Source organism: Oncorhynchus clarkii, chromosome 16 (genome assembly GCF_045791955.1).
Source record: "Oncorhynchus clarkii lewisi isolate Uvic-CL-2024 chromosome 16, UVic_Ocla_1.0, whole genome shotgun sequence".
Classification (NCBI taxonomy): domain Eukaryota; kingdom Metazoa; phylum Chordata; class Actinopteri; order Salmoniformes; family Salmonidae; genus Oncorhynchus; species Oncorhynchus clarkii.
Genome location: NC_092162.1, coordinates 4,682,659 through 4,703,297, shown reverse-complemented (window position 1 = coordinate 4,703,297; position 20,639 = coordinate 4,682,659). Strand labels below are relative to the sequence as shown.

General features: G+C 44.9%; 1 protein-coding gene across 1 annotated transcript in view; it reads right to left on the bottom strand.

Annotated features, from left to right (window-relative positions):
* The window catches only part of LOC139367881 (calpain-2 catalytic subunit-like), a 43,645-nt gene extending 26,885 nt beyond the window's left edge, over positions 1–16,760 (bottom strand). Inside the window, exons 1-6 of the mRNA XM_071106233.1 lie at positions 16,487–16,760; positions 15,336–15,405; positions 13,314–13,435; positions 2,769–2,902; positions 713–881; positions 147–230 (exon numbers count right to left, since the gene is read on the bottom strand). Of these exons, the coding sequence (XP_070962334.1) occupies positions 147–230; positions 713–881; positions 2,769–2,902; positions 13,314–13,435; positions 15,336–15,405; positions 16,487–16,723 (816 nt within the window). The 5' untranslated portion in view covers positions 16,724–16,760. The remainder of the gene's footprint in view (positions 1–146; positions 231–712; positions 882–2,768; positions 2,903–13,313; positions 13,436–15,335; positions 15,406–16,486) is intronic.
* Positions 16,761–20,639: the final 3,879 nt, after the last annotated feature.

Below are 20,639 nucleotides of genomic sequence, written 5' to 3'. Positions count from 1 at the left end.
GTTTTACCATCTTTTTTTGTGTGTGTGGGGGGGGGGTTGCTCCGAAAACTTGAGGGGGGGGCCAAATAAAACCAACAGCGGGCCAAATTCTGCCCTCCAGTCGAGGAACCCGTGCTGTATGAAATATTGAGTCTGTCTAACGTTACCTCCATAGCCCCGGTCAGAGAGTAGGCGTGTCCTTTCACCAGCTTCTGATAGGTGACGGCCTCCGAGTCTGCCTGGCTGGTGATCTGGCGAGACAGGGAACAGAACCGTAACTAAATCAGAACCAACACCATGGAAAAACCCCTGATAATATCACAACCAAACAGCACACAGAACCTGCACTAAAATAATTATCCACGGACACAGTTCATTCAGCTTGCTTTTTAGTCTAGGATTAGGCTTAATCTGTGCCCAGGAAACCACCCCCAAATGTTTACTGCATTTAAAAAGGTGACAGATGTTTTTATCCAGAGCGACTTATGTTTCGTGCACAGTGCTGTGAAGAACCCCCCCACTCAAGTATCATGCTATTAAAACCAAATCTTAGATATTATCATGTCCTTCACTGCATGTAACAGTCTCCATTATGTTTTTATAGAAGATGCTCTTATCCCGTAAAACAACAACATATCACAATCATGTTTTCATTAAACCTGAAACCTTCCAAACTGGATGATGATGATGATGATGATGATGATGATGATGGTAATATAAATGTTATACACACGTCGATGGAACAGCCCAGCAGAGCTCCAGAGGCCAGGGCTTTCCTGATGATCTGGAACAGGTCGGAGGGAGCCTTCTTCAGGTCATAGTTCTCTGCTATCCCTCCTGTGAAGTCCTCAAAGCCCTCAGTGGTGGAGCCCCCTGACAGAGCCTCATAGCATCCATTCACCCTGAGACAGAGAGACAGACAATATATTCAGACTCATAGCATCCATTCACCCTGAGACAGAGAGACAATATATTCAGACTCATAGCATCCATTCACTCTGAGACAGACAGAGAGACAATATATTCAGACTCATAGCATCCATTCACCCTGAGACAGAGAGACAATATATTCAGACTCATAGCATCCATTCACCCTGAGACAGAGAGACAGACAATATATTCAGTCTCATAGCATCCATTCACCCTGAGACAGAGACAGACAATATATTCAGACTCATAGCATCCATTCACCCTGAGACAGAGACAGACAATATATTCAGACTCATAGCATCCATTCACCCTGAGCGACAGAGAGACAGAGATAGAGAGACAGGGGTAGAGAGACAGAGAGACAGAGAGACAGAGAGAGAGAGACAGAGAGACAGAGAGACAGAGAGAGAGAGAGACAGAGAGACAGAGAGAGAGAGAGAGACAGGGGTAGAGAGAGAGAGAGACAGAGAGACAGAGAGACAGAGAGACAGAGAGAGACAGAGAGACAGAGAGAGAGAGAGAGACAGGGGTAGAGAGAGAGAGAGACAGAGAGACAGAGAGACAGACAATATATTCAGACTCATAGCATCCATTCACCCTGAGACAGAGAAAGACAACATATTCAGACTCATAGCATCCATTCACCCTGAGCGACAGAGAGACAGAGAGAGAGAGACGCAGACAGACAGAAAACAATACACCTTTCAAACCGAGACGTTTTTCTGGCAACTTTAACATGCCGCCAACTTTTTAAACCCTTTTCTTCATATCTGAAAGGTGTTGCCAATGTTGTGCCGAAAATCTCCTCCCCCCTTCCGCGCGAACGCGGCACACACTCAATTCTTCATTGCTGCGACTTGCTTGCTAGTCGAGATTTCTGCTCTTCACTCCGTTGTCAGTTCAGCCTACATTTCACTGATCTTAGTAGCAGAAAGCAGGTTTCATTTGTGTCCTTCCAAGGCAGCTGAGCAATGATCACGTTAGGCTGCGTTTCATTTCATTTCATTTTATATGGCGGTTTGATCGCGGGGGAGGCACTAGTAATATCTGCACTTTTGGCTATTTTTGGCCATTTGTTTCAAGTGTATTAGTCTATAAATAAATCTCTTTGCCAAAAATTCATCATCTCTCCCATGTCTTATTCAACTAGTAGTTGTTCTGAAATGTTTACTGCTTGCCTACATTTTACTCCCTCCTCTATGTTTAATATAACACACATACATTAATTATTCATATTTCGGGTTGCCTATCCTGACATGAAGTTAGTTCAGTAGAAAGTATTTGACTCAAGTGACAAAACGTATCCGCAAATCCTATGGGAATCAGGTAACACTGGACAGGCAATGTCAGAACTCTGTGGCATACAATGTTTACACCATGTACTGAATATGTTGTGTTAATACTGTATCTTACTTAGCACAAACCACGTACTGTATGTGTTATGGTGCTGTGTCTTAGCATAAACCATGTATGTATTATGGTGCTGTGTCTTAGCATAAACCATGTATGTACTACGGTGCTGTGTCTTAGCATAAACCATGTATGAACTATGGTGCTGTGTCTTAGCATAAACCATGTATGTATTATGGTGCTGTATCTTAGCATAAACCACATACTGTATGTATTATGGTGCTGTGTTTTAGCATAAACCATGTATGTACTACGGTGCTGTGTCTTAGCATAAACCATGTATGAACTATGGTGCTGTGTCTTAGCATAAACCATGTATGTATTATGGTGCTGTGTCTTAGCATAAACCATGTATGTATTATGGTGCTGTGTCTTAGCATAAACCATGTATGTACTATGGTGCTGTGTCTTAGCATAAACCATGTATGTATTATGGTACTGTGTCTTACTTGGCGTAGGCCTTCTCCAGCAGGGCGCTCCAGAACTCAGAGCCCTCGGCTGAGTGAACAAACAGCAGCTTTCCATCCTTCGTTGGCAGCCGGTCGTCAATCACCACGTCCACCCACTCACCAAACTGCCAGAACTGAAGAGGACCACAACAGACAACATTCCACATTTCCACTTCAACAAATGAGAAGGATCCGCATTGCATTCCAGAACGAAATAATGGTTTACATTCCAGAACTCTTTGCAGAGAATGGTGCCGGACAAACATTCCAGAAATCTTTGCAGAGAATGGTGCCGGACAAACATTCCAGAACTCTTTGCAGAGAATGGTGCCGGACAAACATTCCAGAAATCTTTGCAGAGAATGGTGCCGGACAAACATTCCAGAACTCTTTGCAGAGAATGGTGCCGGACAAACATTCCAGAACTCTTTGCAGAGAATGGTGCCGGACAAACATTCCAGAAATCTTTGCAGAGAATGGTGCCGGACAAACATTCCAGAACTCTTTGCAGAGAATGGTGCCGAACAAACATTCCAGAACTCTTTGCAGAGAATGTTGCCGGACAAACATTCCAGAACTCTTTGCAGAGAATGGTGCCGGACAAACATTCCAGAACTCTTTGCAGAGAATGGTGCCGAACAAACATTCCAGAACTCTTTGCAGAGAATGGTGCTGGAGGGAATAGCGGCAGTTTTATAGGCTCCTGACCATTTGTGCTATTTTGTATATTTTCTTGTACTGATCATAACCTTTTTTTGTACATAATGTTTCCGCCATCGTTTCCTATGACCGCAAAGAGCTTCTGGACATCAGAACAGCTATCATTAACCTCGATTTGGGCCAGGACTCCCTCAATGAGTCAGAGGCGAAAGACACATGGATTATCCCAGACCAGACCCAAATCCCAGACACTTGAAGAAGGAGAAGATGGCTCTGTGTTTTTCGTAGCTGTCTATTTACCACCACAAACCAATGCTTGCAATAGCGTCGCACAATTGTATTGGGTCGTAAGTAAACAAGAAAAGGCTCACCGAGAGGCGGAAATTTTAATGCAGGAAAAATTAAATCCGTTTTATCTCATTTCTACCAGCATGTCACCTGTGCAACTAGAGGTGAAAACAACTCTAGGTCACCTTTACTCCACACACAGAGACGCATACAAAGCTCTCCCCTGTCCTCCACTTGGCAAATCTGACCATAACTCTATCCTCCTGATTCCTGTTTACAAGCAAAAACTCAAAAGAGGAAGTACCAGTGACGCACTCAATACGGAAGTGGTCAGATGACGCAGATGCTAAGCTATTGTTTTGTTAGCACAGACTGGACTATGTTCCGGGATTCATCCGATGGCACTGAGGAGTTTACCACATTGGTCACCCGCTCCATTAAAAAGTGCATCGTACGTAGATATCGCAAATAGAAGCCGGCAACATCCGCACCAAGCTAATGACTAGAGCTGCCGCTTTCAAGGAGCACTAATTTGGCCGCTTATAAAAAAAAATAAAAAAAAAAATCCCACTACGCCCTCTGACGAACCATCAAACAGGCAAAGCGTCAATACAGAACCAAGATGAAATCCTACTACACCGGCTCTGATGCTTGTCGGGTGTGGTACGGGCTTGCAAACTATCATGGATTACAAAAGGGAAACCCAGCCGTGAGCTGCCGAGTGACGCGAGCCTACCAGACGAGCTAAATACCTTCTATCCTCGCTTTAAGGCTAGCAACACTGAACCATGCATGAGAGCACCAGCTGTTCCCGGATGACTGTGCGATCACACTCTCCATAGTCGCTGTGAGTATACATCACTGGGGCCGAGCTCCCTGCCATCCAGGACCTCCATACCAGGCGGTGTCAGAGGAAGGCCCTAAAAATTGTCAAAGAATCCAGCCACCCAAGCCATAGACTTTTCTCTCTGCTACCGCACGGTAAGTGGTACCGATGCACCAAGTTTGTAACCAACAGGACCCTGAACAGCTTCTACCCCCAACCCATAAGACTACTAAATAGTTAGTTCAATTGTTAAAGCTGCAATATATAACTTTTCATGCGACCCAACCAAATTCACATAGAAATGTTAGTTATAGATCTGTCATTCGCATTGAAATCAAATCTAAAAAAGCAGGTGATCTGTTCTATGTGCACTATTTCTATGCTTCCCAAGTTTAATTTTTGTGTCTTTTACTTTTCGGTTTTGTACACCAGCTTCAAACTGCTGAAAATACACTATGTTCGGGTTATGGAAAATATATTTCACAGCAGTTTAGATGGTACAATGATTTTCTATACTAGACTTGCTTGTTTTGTCACATAAAGTGAAATTAGGACGAACTATTAGAATTTTACCAACCAGGAAATGGTGGAGTGATTTCTGCATTGTGCATCTTTAACCAATAGATTCCTCAACTATCTGCATTGACCCTTTTCGCACTAACTCTTGACTCATCACATACGCTGCCGTTACTACTGTTTATTATCTATCCTGTTGCCTCGTCACTTTATCCCTAGCTGTATGTACATATCTAACTCAATTACCTCATACCCCTGCACATGGACTCAGTACTGGCACCCCCGTGTATATATATCCGAGTTATCATTACTCGTTGTGGATTTATTCCTCATTATTATTGTTCTACTATTTATCTCTGCATTGTCGGGAAGGGCCCATAAGCAAAATGTACTCCCTGTCAACAATTAGTGTAGGAATTGGCTGGAGGGGGTTTCTGTTAGATCCATGGCGGGGAATGTGCGATTGCATAAAACCTCATTCTGACTGACTGAGGTGTCCTCTGCGCTAAACCCAAGGTTTCCCACACCACACCTCTCTCTAGGGCCTCCCACCCTAACACAATGGAAACTTCCAAAACGTATCGGTACATCCCTTAGCTTACATACCTGATAAGGAATGGCCGTGTCCAGAATCAACCTTGATATCCACTAGTGTCTAGGGTGGTAGGGGATAAGGGATTGTTTCTAGTGTCAAGGGTGGTAGAGGGGATTGTTTCTAGTGTCTAGGGTGGTAGGGGTAAAGGGATTGTTTCTAGGGTGGTAGGGGTAAAGGGATTGTTTCTAGGGTCTAGTGTGGTAGGGGGGATTGTTTCTAGTGTCTAGGGTGGTAGGGGTTAAGGGATTGTTTCTAGGGTCTAGGGTGGTAGAGGTAAAGGGATTGTTTCTAGGGTGGTAGAGGTTAAGGGATTGTTTCTAGGGTCTACGGTGGTAGAGGTAAAGGGATTGTTTCTAGGGTGGTAGAGGTAAAGGGATTGTTTCTAGGGTGGTAGAGGTAAAGGGATTGTGTCTAGGGTCTAGGGTGGTAGGGGTAAAGGCATTGTTTCTAGGGTGGTAGCGGTAAGGGGATTGTTTCTAGGGTGGTAGAGGTAAAGGGATTGTTTCTAGGGTGGTAGAGGTAAAGGGATTGTTTCTAGTGTGGTAGGGGTAAAGGGATTGTTTCTAGGGTCTAGGGTGGTAGGGGTTAAGGGATTGTTTCTAGTGTGGTAGGGGTAAAGGGATTGTTTCTAGGGTCTAGGGTGGTAGAGGTAAAGGGATTGTTTCTAGGGTGGTAGAGGTAAAGGGATTGTTTCTAGGGTCTAGGGTGGTAGAGGTAAAGGGATTGTTTCTAGGGTGGTAGAGGTAAAGGGATTGTTTCTAGGGTCTGGGTGGTAAGGGTTAAGGGATTGTTTCTAGTGTGGTAGAGGTAAAGGGATTGTTTCTAGGGTGGTAGGGGTAAAGGGATTGTTTCCTAGGGTCTACGGTGGTAGAGGTAAAGGGATTGTTTCTAGGGTGGTAGAGGTAAAGGGATTGTTTCTAGGGTCTAGGGTGGTAGAGGTAAAGGGATTGTTTCTAGGGTGGTAGAGGTAAAGGGATTGTTTCTAGGGTCTGGGTGGTAGGGGTTAAGGGATTGTTTCTAGTGTGGTAGAGGTAAAGGGATTGTTTCTAGGGTGGTAGAGGTAAAGGGATTGTTTCCTGGGTCTACGGTGGTAGAGGTAAAGGGATTGTTTCTAGGGTGGTAGAGGTAAAGGGATTGTTTCTAGGGTCTAGGGTGGTAGAGGTAAAGGGATTGTTTCTAGGGTGGTAGAGGTAAAGGGATTGTTTCTAGGGTGGTAGAGGTAAAGGGATTGTTTCTTGGGTCTACGGTGGTAGAGGTAAAGGGATTGTTTCTAGGGTCTACGGTGGTAGAGGTAAAGGGATTGTTTCTAGGGTGGTAGAGGTAAAGGGATTGTTTCTAGGGTGGTAGAGGTAAAGGGATTGTTTCTAGGGTGGTAGAGGTAAAGGGATTGTGTCTAGGGGCTAGGGTGGTAGGGGTAAAGGCATTGTTTCTAGGGTGGTAGAGGTAAGGGGATTGTTTCTAGGGTGGTAGAGGTAAAGGGATTGTTTCTAGGGTGGTAGAGGTAAAGGGATTGTTTCTAGTGTGGTAGGGGTAAATGGATTGTTTCTAGGGTCTAGGGTGGTAGAGGTAAAGGGATTGTTTCTAGGGTGGTAGAGGTAAAGGGATTGTTTCTAGGGTCTAGGGTGGTAGGGGTAAAGGGATTGTTTCTAGGGTGGTAGGGGGGATTGTTTCTAGGGTGGTAGAGGTAAAGGGATTGTTTCTAGGGTGGTAGAGGTAAAGGGATTGTTTCTAGGGTCTAGGGTGGTAGGGGTAAAGGGATTGTTGCTAGGGTGGTAGGGGTAAAGGGATGGTAAAGGGATTGTTTCTAGGGTGGTAGGGGTAAAGGGATTGTTTATAGGGTGGTAGAGGTAAAGGGATTGTTGCTAGGGTGGTAGGGGTAAAGGGATTGTTTCTAGGGTCTAGGGTGGTAGAGGTAAAGGGATTGTTGCTAGGGTCTAGGGTGGTAGAGGTAAAGGGATTGTTTCTAGTGTCTAGGGTGGTAGGGGTATAGGGATTGTTTCTAGGGTCTAGGGTGGTAGAGGTAAAGGGATTGTTTCTAGGGTCTACGGTGGTAGAGGTAAAGGGATTGTTGCTAGGGTGGTAGAGGTAAAGGGATTGTTGCTAGGGTGGTAGAGGTAAAGGGATTGTTTCTAGGGTCTAGGGTGGTAGGGGTAAAGGGATTGTTGCTAGGGTGGTAGGGGTAAAGGGATGGTAAAGGGATTGTTTCTAGGGTGGTAGGGGTAAAGGGATTGTTTCTAGGGTGGTAGAGGTAAAGGGATTGTTGCTAGGGTGGTAGGGGTAAAGGGATTGTTTCTAGGGTCTAGGGTGGTAGGGGTAAAGGCATTGTTTCTAGGGTGGTAGAGGTAAGGGGATTGTTTCTAGGGTGGTAGAGGTAAAGGGATTGTTTCTAGGGTGGTAGAGGTAAAGGGATTGTTTCTAGTGTGGTAGGGGTAAATGGATTGTTTCTAGGGTCTAGGGTGGTAGAGGTAAAGGGATTGTTTCTAGGGTGGTAGAGGTAAAGGGATTGTTTCTAGGGTCTAGGGTGGTAGGGGTAAAGGGATTGTTTCTAGGGTGGTAGGGGGGGGTTGTTTCTAGGGTGGTAGAGGTAAAGGGATTGTTTCTAGGGTGGTAGAGGTAAAGGGATTGTTTCTAGGGTCTAGGGTGGTAGAGGGGGATTGTTTCTAGGGTGGTAGAGGGATTGTTGCTAGGGTGGTAGGGGTAAAGGGATTGTTTCTAGGGTGGTAGAGGTAAAGGGATTGTTGCTAGGGTGGTAGGGGTAAAGGGATTGTTTCTAGGGTCTAGGGTGGTAGAGGTAAAGGGATTGTTGCTAGGGTCTAGGGTGGTAGAGGTAAAGGGATTGTTTCTAGTGTCTAGGGTGGTAGGGGTATAGGGATTGTTTCTAGGGTCTAGGGTGGTAGAGGTAAAGGGATTGTTGCTAGGGTGGTAGAGGTAAAGGGATTGTTGCTAGGGTGGTAGAGGTAAAGGGATTGTTGCTAGGGTGGTAGAGGTAAAGGGATTGTTTCTAGACAAGGCTGATATGTGTAGGAGAGCAGCGTCTCCAAGTGGCAGTGGTGTAAACTTTACATGGTTTGTTTAATATAAGGAATTTTAAATTATTTATACTTTTTCTTTTGATACTTAAGTACATTTTAGCATATATTACATTTAAAACCAAATACTTTTAGACTTTTACTGAAGTAGTATTTTACTGGGTGACTCACTTTTACTTGAGTCATTTTCTATTAAGGAATCTTTACTTTTACTCAAGTCTGACAATTTAGTACTTTCTCCACCACTGCCTAGTGGTAGTGTTGACAGACAGCAGCCTCTCCTAGTGGTAGTGTTGACAGACAGCAACCTCTCCTAGTGGTAGTGTTGACAGACAGCAGCCTCTCCTAGTGGTAGTGTTGACAGACAACAGCCTCTCCTAGTGGTTAGTGTTGACAGACAGCAGCCTCTCCTAGTGGTAGTGTTGACAGACAGCAGCCTCTCCTAGTGGTAGTGTTGACAGACAGCAGCCTCTCCTAGTGGTAGTGTTGACAGACAGCAGCCTCTCCTAGTGGTAGTGTTGACAGACAGCAGCCTCTCCTAGTGGTAGTTTTGACAGACAGCAGCCTCTCCTAGTGGTAGTGTTGACAGACAACAGCCTCTCCTAGTGGTAGTGTTGACAGACAGCAGCCTCTCCTAGTGGTAGTGTTGACAGACAGCAGCCTCTCCTAGTGGTAGTGTTGACAGACAGCAGCCTCTCCTAGTGGTAGTGTTGACAGACAACAGCCTCTCCTAGTGGTAGTGTTGACAGACAGCAGCCTCTCCTAGTGGTAGTGTTGACAGACAGCAACCTCTCCTAGTGGTAGTGTTGACAGACAGCAGCCTCTCCTAGTGGTAGTGTTGACAGACAGCAGCCTCTCCTAGTGGTAGTGTTGACAGATAGCAGCCTCTCCTAGTGGTAGTGTTGACAGACAGCAGCCTCTCCTAGTGGTTAGTGTTGACAGACAGCAACCTCTCCTAGTGGTAGTGTTGACAGACAGCAGCATCTCCTAGTGGTAGTGTTGACAGACAGCAGCCTCTCCTAGTGGTTAGTGTTGACAGACAGCAACCTCTCCTAGTGGTAGTGTTGACAGACAGCAGCCTCTCCTAGTGGTTAGTGTTGACAGACAGCAGCCTCTCCTAGTGGTAGTGTTGACAGACAGCAGCCTCTCCTAGTGGTAGTGTTGACAGACAGCAGCCTCTCCTAGTGGTAGTGTTGACAGACAGCAGCCTCTCCTAGTGGTAGACTGACAGACAGCAGCCTCTCCTAGTGGTAGTGTTGACAGACAGCAGCCTCTCCTAGTGGTAGTGTTGACAGACAGCAGCATCTCCTAGTGGTAGTCTGACAGACAGCAGCCTCTCCTAGTGGTAGTGTTGACAGACAGCAGCATCTCCTAGTGGTAGTCTGACAGACAGCCTAGGAACAGTGGGGTTAACTGCCGTGTTCAGGGGCAGAAGGACAGATTTTTACATTGTCAGCTCGGGGATTCGATCTAGTAACCTTTCGGTTACTGGCCCAACACTCTAACCACTAGGCTACCTGCCGCCCCTACACTCTAACCACTAGGCAACCTGCCGTCCCTACGCTCTAACCACTAGGTAACCTGCCGTCCCTACGCTCTAACCACTAGGCTACCTTCCGTCCCTACGCTCTAACCACTAGGCTACCTGCCGTCCCTACGCTCTAACCACTAGGCTACCTGCCGTCCCTACGCTCTAACCACTAGGCTACCTACCGTCCCACACTCTAACCACTAGGCTACCTACCGTCCCACACTCTAACCACTAGGCTACCTGCCGTCCCTACACTCTAACCACTAGGCTACCTGCCGACCCTACACTCTAACCACTAGGCTACCTGCCGCCCCTACACTCTAACCACTAGGCTACCTGCCGTCCCTACACTCTAACCACTAGACTACCTGCCGTCCCTACACTCTAACCACTAGGCTACCTGCCGCCCCTACGCTCTAACCACTAGGCTACCTGCCGTCCCTACACTCTAACCACTAGGCTACCTGCCGTCCCTACACTCTAACCACTAGGCTACCTGCCGTCCCTACGCTCTAACCACTAGGCTACCTGCCGCCCCTACGCTCTAACCACTAGGCTACCTGCCGTCCCTACGCTCTAACCACTAGGCTACCTGCCGTCCCTACGCTCTAACCACTAGGCTACCAGCCGCCCCTACGCTCTAACCACTAGGCTACCTGCCGCCCCTACGCTCTAACCACTAGGCTACCTGCCGCCCCTACGCTCTAACCACTAGGCTACCTGCCGCCCCTACACTCTAACCACTAGGCTACCTGCCGTCCCTACACTCTAACCACTAGGCTACCTGCCGTCCCTACACTCTAACCACTAGGCTACCTGCCGCCCCTACGCTCTAACCACTAGGCTACCTGCCGCCCCTACGCTCTAACCACTAGACTACCTGCCGCCCCTACTCTCTAACCACTAGACTACCTGCCGCCCCTACGCTCTAACCACTAGACTACTTGCCGCCCCCACTCTCTAACCACTAGACTACCTGCCGTCCCTACGCTCTATCCACTAGGCTACCTGCCGCCTCTACACTTTTGCTGGAATTGTTGGATATTAATTAAGTTATTCAATTATTGTATCTGAGCTCCTAGAGCGTTCGGCTCTCATATAATTTTCCAACTATTTTTTGGTGGTGAACATTATCCTGGGTTAATTCTGAGGGGAAGGATGTTCAATTTATCTTACAATACAAGGCGAGGATCATGTGGAAACCTTTGTAATGTTGGGGAGAGGGTGGGGTGCATTTTTGTTAACGACACCTTGAGTTGCACCAGCCCCTTCTCCCCTAGTTAATTTAAATCTGTCCCTTAGGTTATGAAATCCTTTCTTCCCCCAGATATAAAATGTTAATGAAATGTTAGAGAAAGAAGCCACTGAACAATTCAGAACATGAAGAATTATATTGGTCTTGGTAAAAAAAATATATATATATATTTTAATAAGAAAAGGAAGTTACATTTCATCCCCAAAGCAGTGCGTTTTTGGGCGGACACCCTAGTCTCAGGTTAACACAATGACCCATCTTGATAGGGAGGGAAACTTCCAGAACGGTTAATCTTTTATACAGGGTTGCTGGTAACGTAGCTTGTAAGTCAGTTAGATGTAATATGATTACAAAAAATAATAATAATAAATGTAGTTAGTTACGTTACCAGCAACAATACAGATACTTTAATCGAAAGTAACTGAAAGTAATCACATTACTGTGTTTGGGGAATCCAAAAGTAACTGAAAGTAAATCACATTACTGTGTTTGGGGAATCCAAAAGTAACTGAAAGTAATCACATTACTGAGTTTGGGAAATCCAAAAGTAACTGAAAGTAATCACATTACTGAGTTTGGGGAATCCAAAAGTAACTGAAAGTAATCACATTACTGAGTTTAGGGAATCCAAAAGTAACTGAAAGTAATCACATTACTGAGTTTGGGAAATCCAAAAGTAACTGAAAGTAATCACATTACTGAGTTTGGGGAATCCAAAAGTAACTGAAAGTAATCACATTACTGAGTTTGGGGAATCCAAAAGTAACTGAAAGTAATCACATTACTGAGTTTGGGGAATCCAAAAGTAACTGAAAGTAATCACATTACTGAGTTTAGGGAATCCAAAAGTAACTGAAAGTAATCACATCACATTACTGAGTTTGGGTAATCCACAAGTAACTGAAAGTAATCACATTACTGAGTTTAGGGAATCCAAAAGTAACTGAAAGTAATCACATCACATTACTGAGTTTGGGTAATCCACAAGTGACTTAACCGATTGTCCCATCTCCAGGGTGTATTGCACGTCTGACAGAGGATACGCCCTACCTAACTGAGGCTTTGACAAAGGTACTGTATTGTGTTGCGGGCGAACCAGGGCCTCTTCATGTGGGTGTTGTTCATACCGTGTCACATTGTTATTCTAATACCACATATATGAGACAACATAAGACAGGGCTTGACGTTCTAGCGTTCTCCAGAATGAGAATGAGGTGTGACGTCTGGCTGGGTTCATTTAAGCTGTATAGTCACATTAAATACTGTATACTTGAACTATATACACAATATAGCACTGTTTCTTTCATAGCAGTGGTATTCGAAGTTGGGGTCAGGGGGGGGAACTGCAGTCCGGTTGCCAAAATTAAAAAATGCAATAATAAATGACAATTTTAGGAACAGAAAATTCAGGAGTACAAATTATTGTCTGGGAAAGATCATTTGGAGAAAGATAATAATAACGAATAAAACTATTGAGTAAATGTATTTATTGATTTATTTTTGTTTTGATAAAGAGATGAAAATGTACTGAATTGAAGGTCATTTGTTGATGTAAAAATGTAGGGGTTATAAGGTGGAGTCATTAAAATGTATGCACTCACTATTGTAAATCTCTCTGGATACGAGCGTCTGTAAATTAGATATGGGGTGGGGTCAGGGGTCGAGAGAAGGTCATGGGGAAAATACCAGTATTTCTGGTGGAAAGAAATTTGACCCCCTTGCTGAAAAAGTTTGAATAGGACTGATTTATAGTGTACTTTGTGCCAGAGCCTAATAAAAAGTAATGTATAGGCTGCCATTTTTTGATTCAGCCTGTATAACTCTAGAATTTGAGTTTATCTCTACCTGGAAGTGAAAGATCCCAGCGTACTCTCCACGTCCAAATCCTTGTCCTTCAGGAACGACCCGGGCCATCACATCTTCATTCAGGGTCAGAGAGGCGATGGCTGCCAGGAGCCAGCAGTCACCTGGAGAGAACAGAGAGGAGACACATGTTTGGTGTGTGGGTGTGTGTGTGTGTGTGTGTGTCTAAAGATGAGTTATAACATAATGAGTCAAATTGTCAACACATTTCCCTCTGGGCGGGCCCCATCCCTACCCTGGTTAAACCTGGCTTAACTACCGTGTTTACGGTGAGCTAGTGAGGCGTTCATTCTAGTTTAACTGGTTTAGTCGACCCCGGCCATTGCTCTCTCAAACTCTCACGCTATAGAATATGCTGTCTGATAGACAGAACTGGGCACCGCTATTTACTGTCAACTAACACGACTAGTTAAGAGCACAGTGTACTAGTTTACTCTGGGCAACTGTTTACTTTGTACCAGACACACCTTCACAGCTCACACACTCCTGTGGGGACTGACAATCTGAAGCGATCTGTGAATAAAAGTGTCCTTTATCCTCTGTGTTAAAAGGAAACGGAGGATGATATAGCCCACACACACACACACACACACACACACACACACACACACACACACACACACACACACACACACACACACACACACACACACACACACACACACACACACACACACACACACACACACACACACACACACACACGAGAAGATGATTTAACGGTTGAGGACGAGGCTACACTATCTGGTGCGGCAGGAAGCCTAGTGGTTAGAGCGTTGGACTAGTAACCGAAAGGTTGCAAGATCGAATCCCCGAGCTGACAAGGTAAAAATCTGTCGTTCTGCCCCTGAACGAGGCCGTTAACCCACTGTTCCTAGGCTGTCATTGTAAATAAGAATTTGTTCTTAATTTAACTGACTTGCCTAGTTAAATAAAGATAAAATAAACCAACTTAACATGAAGACTAAATTTACATTTTCAAAGGAACAGCTGAGCTTTCCAGTAACTGGTTTAATTAGGGCTTCAGTTAACCCCTTTGGATAGACATTAGAGCATCTACAGATGGACTATCTATCTATAGACATTTTCACTATCTACTAACTCTAATACTAGCCCTTACCCTAACCCTAGACCTCACCCTAACCTTAGCCCTCACCCTAATCTTAGCCCTCACCCTAACCTTAGCCCTCACCCTAACCTTAGACCTCACCCTAACCTTAGCCCTCACCCTAACCTTAGCCCTCACCCTAACCTTAGCCCTCACCCTAACCTTATCAAGCAGCTGGCTATCAACAGAGAGTTTGTTGATAGTATGACCATCTGTAGATCATCTATATGGGCCGATCCTCATAAAGAGTGACCGGACATCCCCCTCAGCAGGCTTACTGGATTGGTTTCCATATAAATATATCCCTGTGGTCGATGCTTTATTCAACCTTTATTTAAACTAGGTAAGTCAGTTAAGAACAAATTCTTATTTACAATGACGGCCTACCCCGGCCAAACCCGGACGACGCTGGTGCCAATTGTGTGCCGGCCCCATGGGACTCCTGATTACGGCCGGATGTGATACAGCCTGGATTCGAACCAGGTACTATGGTGACACCTTTTGCACTGAAATGCAGTGCCTTAGACCGGTGAGTCCTTATTATACCTTGTGAGAGAGATAACAACCTGAGATGGAGGCTATTCATTGGTAGTCTAGGAAAACAAATCACCTCATTGGTTAAAGCAATAACTGGTTGTGCTATTACATCAATCACATTCACTTTGACTACTATACCATCTCTTCCTCAAAGATGAAAACATGGACACTGTTGGCAAACCGGCCCTGTGGTTTTGGTATGGTTCCTGTTTTGGTTCCTATTGTAAAGGTAGACTTACCCAGACCTCCTAATGTAAAGGTAGACTTACCCAGACCTCCTAATGTAAAGGTAGACTTACCCAGACCTCCTAATGTAAAGGTAGACTTACCCAGACCTCCTAATGTAAAGGTAGACTTACCCAGACCTCCTTGGCAGATGTCGGTTCTCGTGGCTCCACCAACGATGAATTCTGGGTTGGACACCAGTTCCTATTCAGGGAGGGATCAACACATGAGTAAGACGGTGAAAGATATACTGAGGGCCAATCTTTAACAGCCCTGTTTACAGTCATACACTATCTTTACTCAGGGAGATAATGTCTGTACACATGAGTTAGCCTAGACATGGAGTTGATCTACTGTCAACACTACCACAGCCAAAACCCTGTAGGATCCGTTCACAGTTCAGATCTACCACAGCCAAAACCCCGTAGGATCAGATCACAGATCAGATCTACCACAGCCAAAACCCTGTAGGATCAGATCACATATCAGATCTACCACAGCCAAAACCCTGTAGGATCAGATCACAGATCACATCTACCACAGCCAAAACCCTGTAGGATCAGATCACAGATCAGATCTACCACAGCCAAAACCCTGTAGGATCAGATCACATAATCAGATCTACCACAGCCCAAACCCTGTAGGATCAGATCACAGATCAGATCTACCACAGCCAAAACCCTGTAGGATCAGATCACAGATCAGATCTATTCACAGCCAAAACTCTGTAGGATCAGATCACAGATCAGATCTACCACAGCCAAAACCCTGTAAGATCAGATCACAGATCAGATCTATTCACAGCCAAAACTCTGTAGGATCAGATCACAGATCAGATCTACCACAGCCAAAACTCTGTAGGATCAGATCACACATCAGATCTATTCACAGCCAAAACCCTGTAGGATCAGATCAGATGTGTAACTAAAGTTTCGTACAAATAGCTGGATGAGTCATTCTGGCCGGTCATTGATTTAACCCAAGACATGAGTTGCTTTAGGTAGAAAATAATATTGTAATGTGAATGGATTTACATCGATTAGCCATAGGGTATCAAAAAGGACACGCATCCGGACTCGCCCATCTAAAAAACAACTGACACATGTTCCGGCGTTTTTTTTCTTCCAGTGATAGAAAATGCAATTTTTAATAACACTTTGGTCTATTTGTATATATATATATATATGTATATATATATTATTTTAAGTGCAGTGAACGTCTAGTCATAGAGCAGACACTTCAATCATGCGTAAATGCAGTGAGTATAAGACGCGCAGTAATTTACCCCAGGTCGCTTCCATTGCACACCTCTGGTTTTGGAAGTATTCGGGCCAAGCTCTTTGAATCCGAGCGACTCCGGTGCAGCTGGAAAAGTGCAATCGGTAAATATTGAACCTTTTCTCAGACACTCGCTCCTGAGAGATTGGAAGTCTTGGTTTAGGTACTTTGACGCGTTGGCATTAGTGCCAAACCCAGCGGCCAATGCCCGCTTCTTGGCCAACGTAGATGCCACACCAGCCATTGTGGAAGTCTGCGTTGACACAGTGAAGAGGAAAACAGTTGGGTGGAATAGTAAAATTCTTCTCCTCCGCCCCTGGAGTTTCAGGCGTGGTTTGCAAGTCCGTGCAAGTTATATATATATATATATATATATTTTTTTACAATGTTTACATAGATTTCTATGACCGGAACTAATCAGGAACTGTTCATTTCGTCAACGTTTACCAGTTCAAAAGTATTTGTGAAAATGAACACGGAAGATCAACTACTCCGGATGTACACTCACCTGGAATTGAAATAATATTTTTGAACATCATATGGGTGGATTAATATAAAGTCCGAGTCAATTCTCTACTCTATTCCATGCTATGAACATACAGGTAGAAAGCCACAGGTGTGTGCGGTTGATGGCCGAAAGATGGCGCTCTACCCTAAGACTTGTGGACGTTCATGCCACATCTGGCCAACGTGTTGCAGTAATAATGTCTACCAGCAGGGGGCATTAGCCATCAGCCCTTACTAGACCTCAATGACAGCCAGGCGTTACAGTAGTGACCACCACCAAGTGACTTGCACTTCCGAACAGTAAAATATTGTCACAATAGCTAACTCGACAAATAGAACCACATTACATGCCTGATAAAGAAAGGAACAACTTCCTCAAATGAAAAGTTATGCTGCCCTTATAGAGTACCACAGTATGAGTCATAATACCCATAAAACCTAGCGGTCAAACAAGGAAATGGTTCCAATTGTTTTTCCACCATTACTATTCCCTATAGGGGATTTAAGTAACACTTTAAATAAGGGCTGTGTTTCATGTAGGCCTACCCAGGTGTGCCGTTTTGATCACTATGAAAAACTCTCAGACAAGGTGACTTTTATCAATATTAGCTGCTAATGGGCCATGATGATGCGGATGAGACTGCTGAATCCTGGCAAAGGTAAGAATGTCTGGATTAAACATCCTGTTAGCTAAATTTAGTAAAGAATAAATTGGCAAAAAATGGTTTAAATTGACATCTGTGAACTGTCTTGGGAAAGTTTTTTTAATTTACAGAATACCTGTGATCTAGCTAGCTAGCTCATGGTTAGCTAGCTAAATTCAGCAAAAAAAAGGACCCTGTCTTTCAAAGAACTTCACAGATCTTCATTGTAAAAGGGTTTAAACACTGTTTCCCATGCTTGTTCAATGAACCGTAAACAATTAATGAACATGCACCTGTGGAACGGTCATTAATTAAGACACTAACAGGTTACAGACGGTAGGCAATTAAGGTCACAGTTATGAAAACTTAGGACACTAAAGAGGCCTTTCAACTGACTCTGAAAAACACCAAAAGAAAGATGCCCAGGGTCCCTGCTCATCTGCGTAAACGTGCCTTAGGCATGCTGCAAGGAGGCATGAGGACTGCAGATGTGGCCAGGGCAATAAATTGCAACGTCCGTACTGTGAGACGCCTAAGACAGCGCTACAGGGAGACAGGACGGACAGCTGATTGTCCTCGCAGTTGCAGACCACGTTTAACAACACCTGCACAGGATCGGTACATCTGAACATCACACCTGAGGGACAGGTACAGGATGGCATCAACAACTGCCCGAGTTACACCAGGAATGCACAATCCCTCCATCAGCGCTCAGCCTGTCCGCCATTGGCTGAGAGAGGCTGGACTGAGGGCTTGTAGGCCTGTTGTAAGGCATGTCCTCACCAGACATCACCGGCAACAATGTCGCCTATGGGCACAAACCCACCGTCGCTGGACCAGACAGGACTGGCAAAAGTGCTCTTCACTTACGTGTCGCAGATTTGTCTCACCAGGGGTGATGGTCGATTGGCATTTATTGTCGAAGGAATGAGCGTTACACCGAGACCTGTACTCTGGAGCAGGATCAATTGGAGGTGGAGGGTCCGTCATGGTCTGGGGCGGTGTGTCACAGCATCATCGGACTGAGCTTGTTGTCATTGCAGGCAATCTCAATGCTGTGCGTTACAGGGAAGACATCCTCCTCCCTCATGTGGTACCCTTCCTGCAGACTCATCCTGACATGACCCTCCAGCATGACAATGCCACCAGCCATACTGCTCGTTCTGTGCGTGATTTCCTGCAAGACAGGAATGTCAGTGTTCTGCCATGGCCAGCGAAGAACCTGGATCTCAATCCCATTGAGCACGTCTGGGACCTGTTGGATCGGAGGGTGCGGCCTAGGGCCATTTCCCCCAGAAATGTCCGGGAACTTGCAGGTGCCTTGGTGGAAGAGTGAGTTAACATCTCACAGCAAGAACTGGCAAATCTGGTGCAGTCCATGAGGAGGAGATGCACTGCAGTACTTAATGCAGCTGGTGGCCACACCAGATACTGACTGTTACTTTTGATTTTGACCCCCCCTTTGTTCAGAGACACAATATTCCACTTCTGTTAGTCACATGTCTGTGGAACTTGTTCAGTTCATGTCTCATTTGTTGAATCTTATGTTCCTACAAATATTTACACATGTTAAGTTGTCTGAAAATAAACACAGCTGACAGGTGAGAGGACGTTTATTTTTTTGCTGAGTTTAGTTAGCAACATTAGACTGGCTAGATGAGCCGTCTATTTGTCTTTCCATTTAAATGCATGAGAAATTCATAGATGGACTGATTTTAGCATCTCTTGAGTCAACAGTGTGCTTACTTGACTGCAGGAAGACGTTGGTCTGTTTACTGTTACCCTCCAGACAGCAGATCATTAGTATAGCTAGCTACTAGGCAAGGTAATGTAACCATATGTACTCCTTCCTGCTGTGGTGAGTTTTAAATTAGTTGTTATTCTGTTTGGCCCTGTCCGGGGGTGTCCTTGGATTGGGCCACAGTGTCTCCTGACCCCTCCTGTCTCAGCCTGTCTCAGCCTCCAGTATTTATGCTGCAGTAGTTTGTGTCGGGGGGCTAGGGTCAGTTTGTTATATCTGGAGTACTTCTCCTGTCCTATTCGGTGTCCTGTGTGAATTTAAGTGTGCTCTCTCTAATTCTCTCTTTCTTTCTCTCTGAGCCCTAGGACCATGCCTCAGGACTACCTGACATGATGACTCCTTGCTGTCCCCAGTCCACCTGGCCGTGCTGCTGCTCCAGTTCCAACTGTTCTGCCTTATTATTATTTGACCATGCTGGTCATTTATGAACATTTGAACATCTTGGCCATGTTATAATTAGAATCTCCACCCGGCACAGCCAGAAGAGGACTGGCCACCCCACATAGCCTGGTTCCTCTCTAGGTTTCTTCCTAGGTTTTGACCTTTCTAGGGAGTTTTTCCTAGCCACCGTACTTCTACACCTGCATTGCTTGCTGTTTGGGGTTTTAGGCTGGGTTTCTGTACAGCACTTTGAGATATCAGCTGATGTACGAAGGGCTATATAAATACATTTGATTCACACGTTTGTTTTTGAGATAGAATTACTGTCACCTTATTGACGCCAAATTGCGAACCTTAATTGCAGCACCTTAATTGGGGAGGACGGCTCATAATAATGTCTGGAACGAAGTGAATGGAACGGAGTGAATGGAATCAGACGCATCACAAACTTATATACCATGTGTTTGATGCCACTCCCTCCCAGACATTATTATGAGCCGTGTTGGGGAATAATCAGAATTGGTGGGTAACATGGGTAATATGTTTTATATTCATTATATATGTGTAAGTTACTTCTCATCAGAATGTGTTTGTATAATACTGTGGCGGGGTTGCAGTATCTGTTCTCTGTCAAGACTAAGTTATTTGGGCCGGAGAGAGGGGAGAGGTCAAGCGTGTATCTCTTGGCTCCACAATGTCTGTGTGCCAGTCAATGTGTCTCTGTGATCTTGTCAAGGAGGGGTGGATTTGATATATGCCTGTTGATATGGAGGATTTGTTTATGGTTCTGAGTTTGAGAAAAGAACATAGTTTAGGAGACAAAGCTG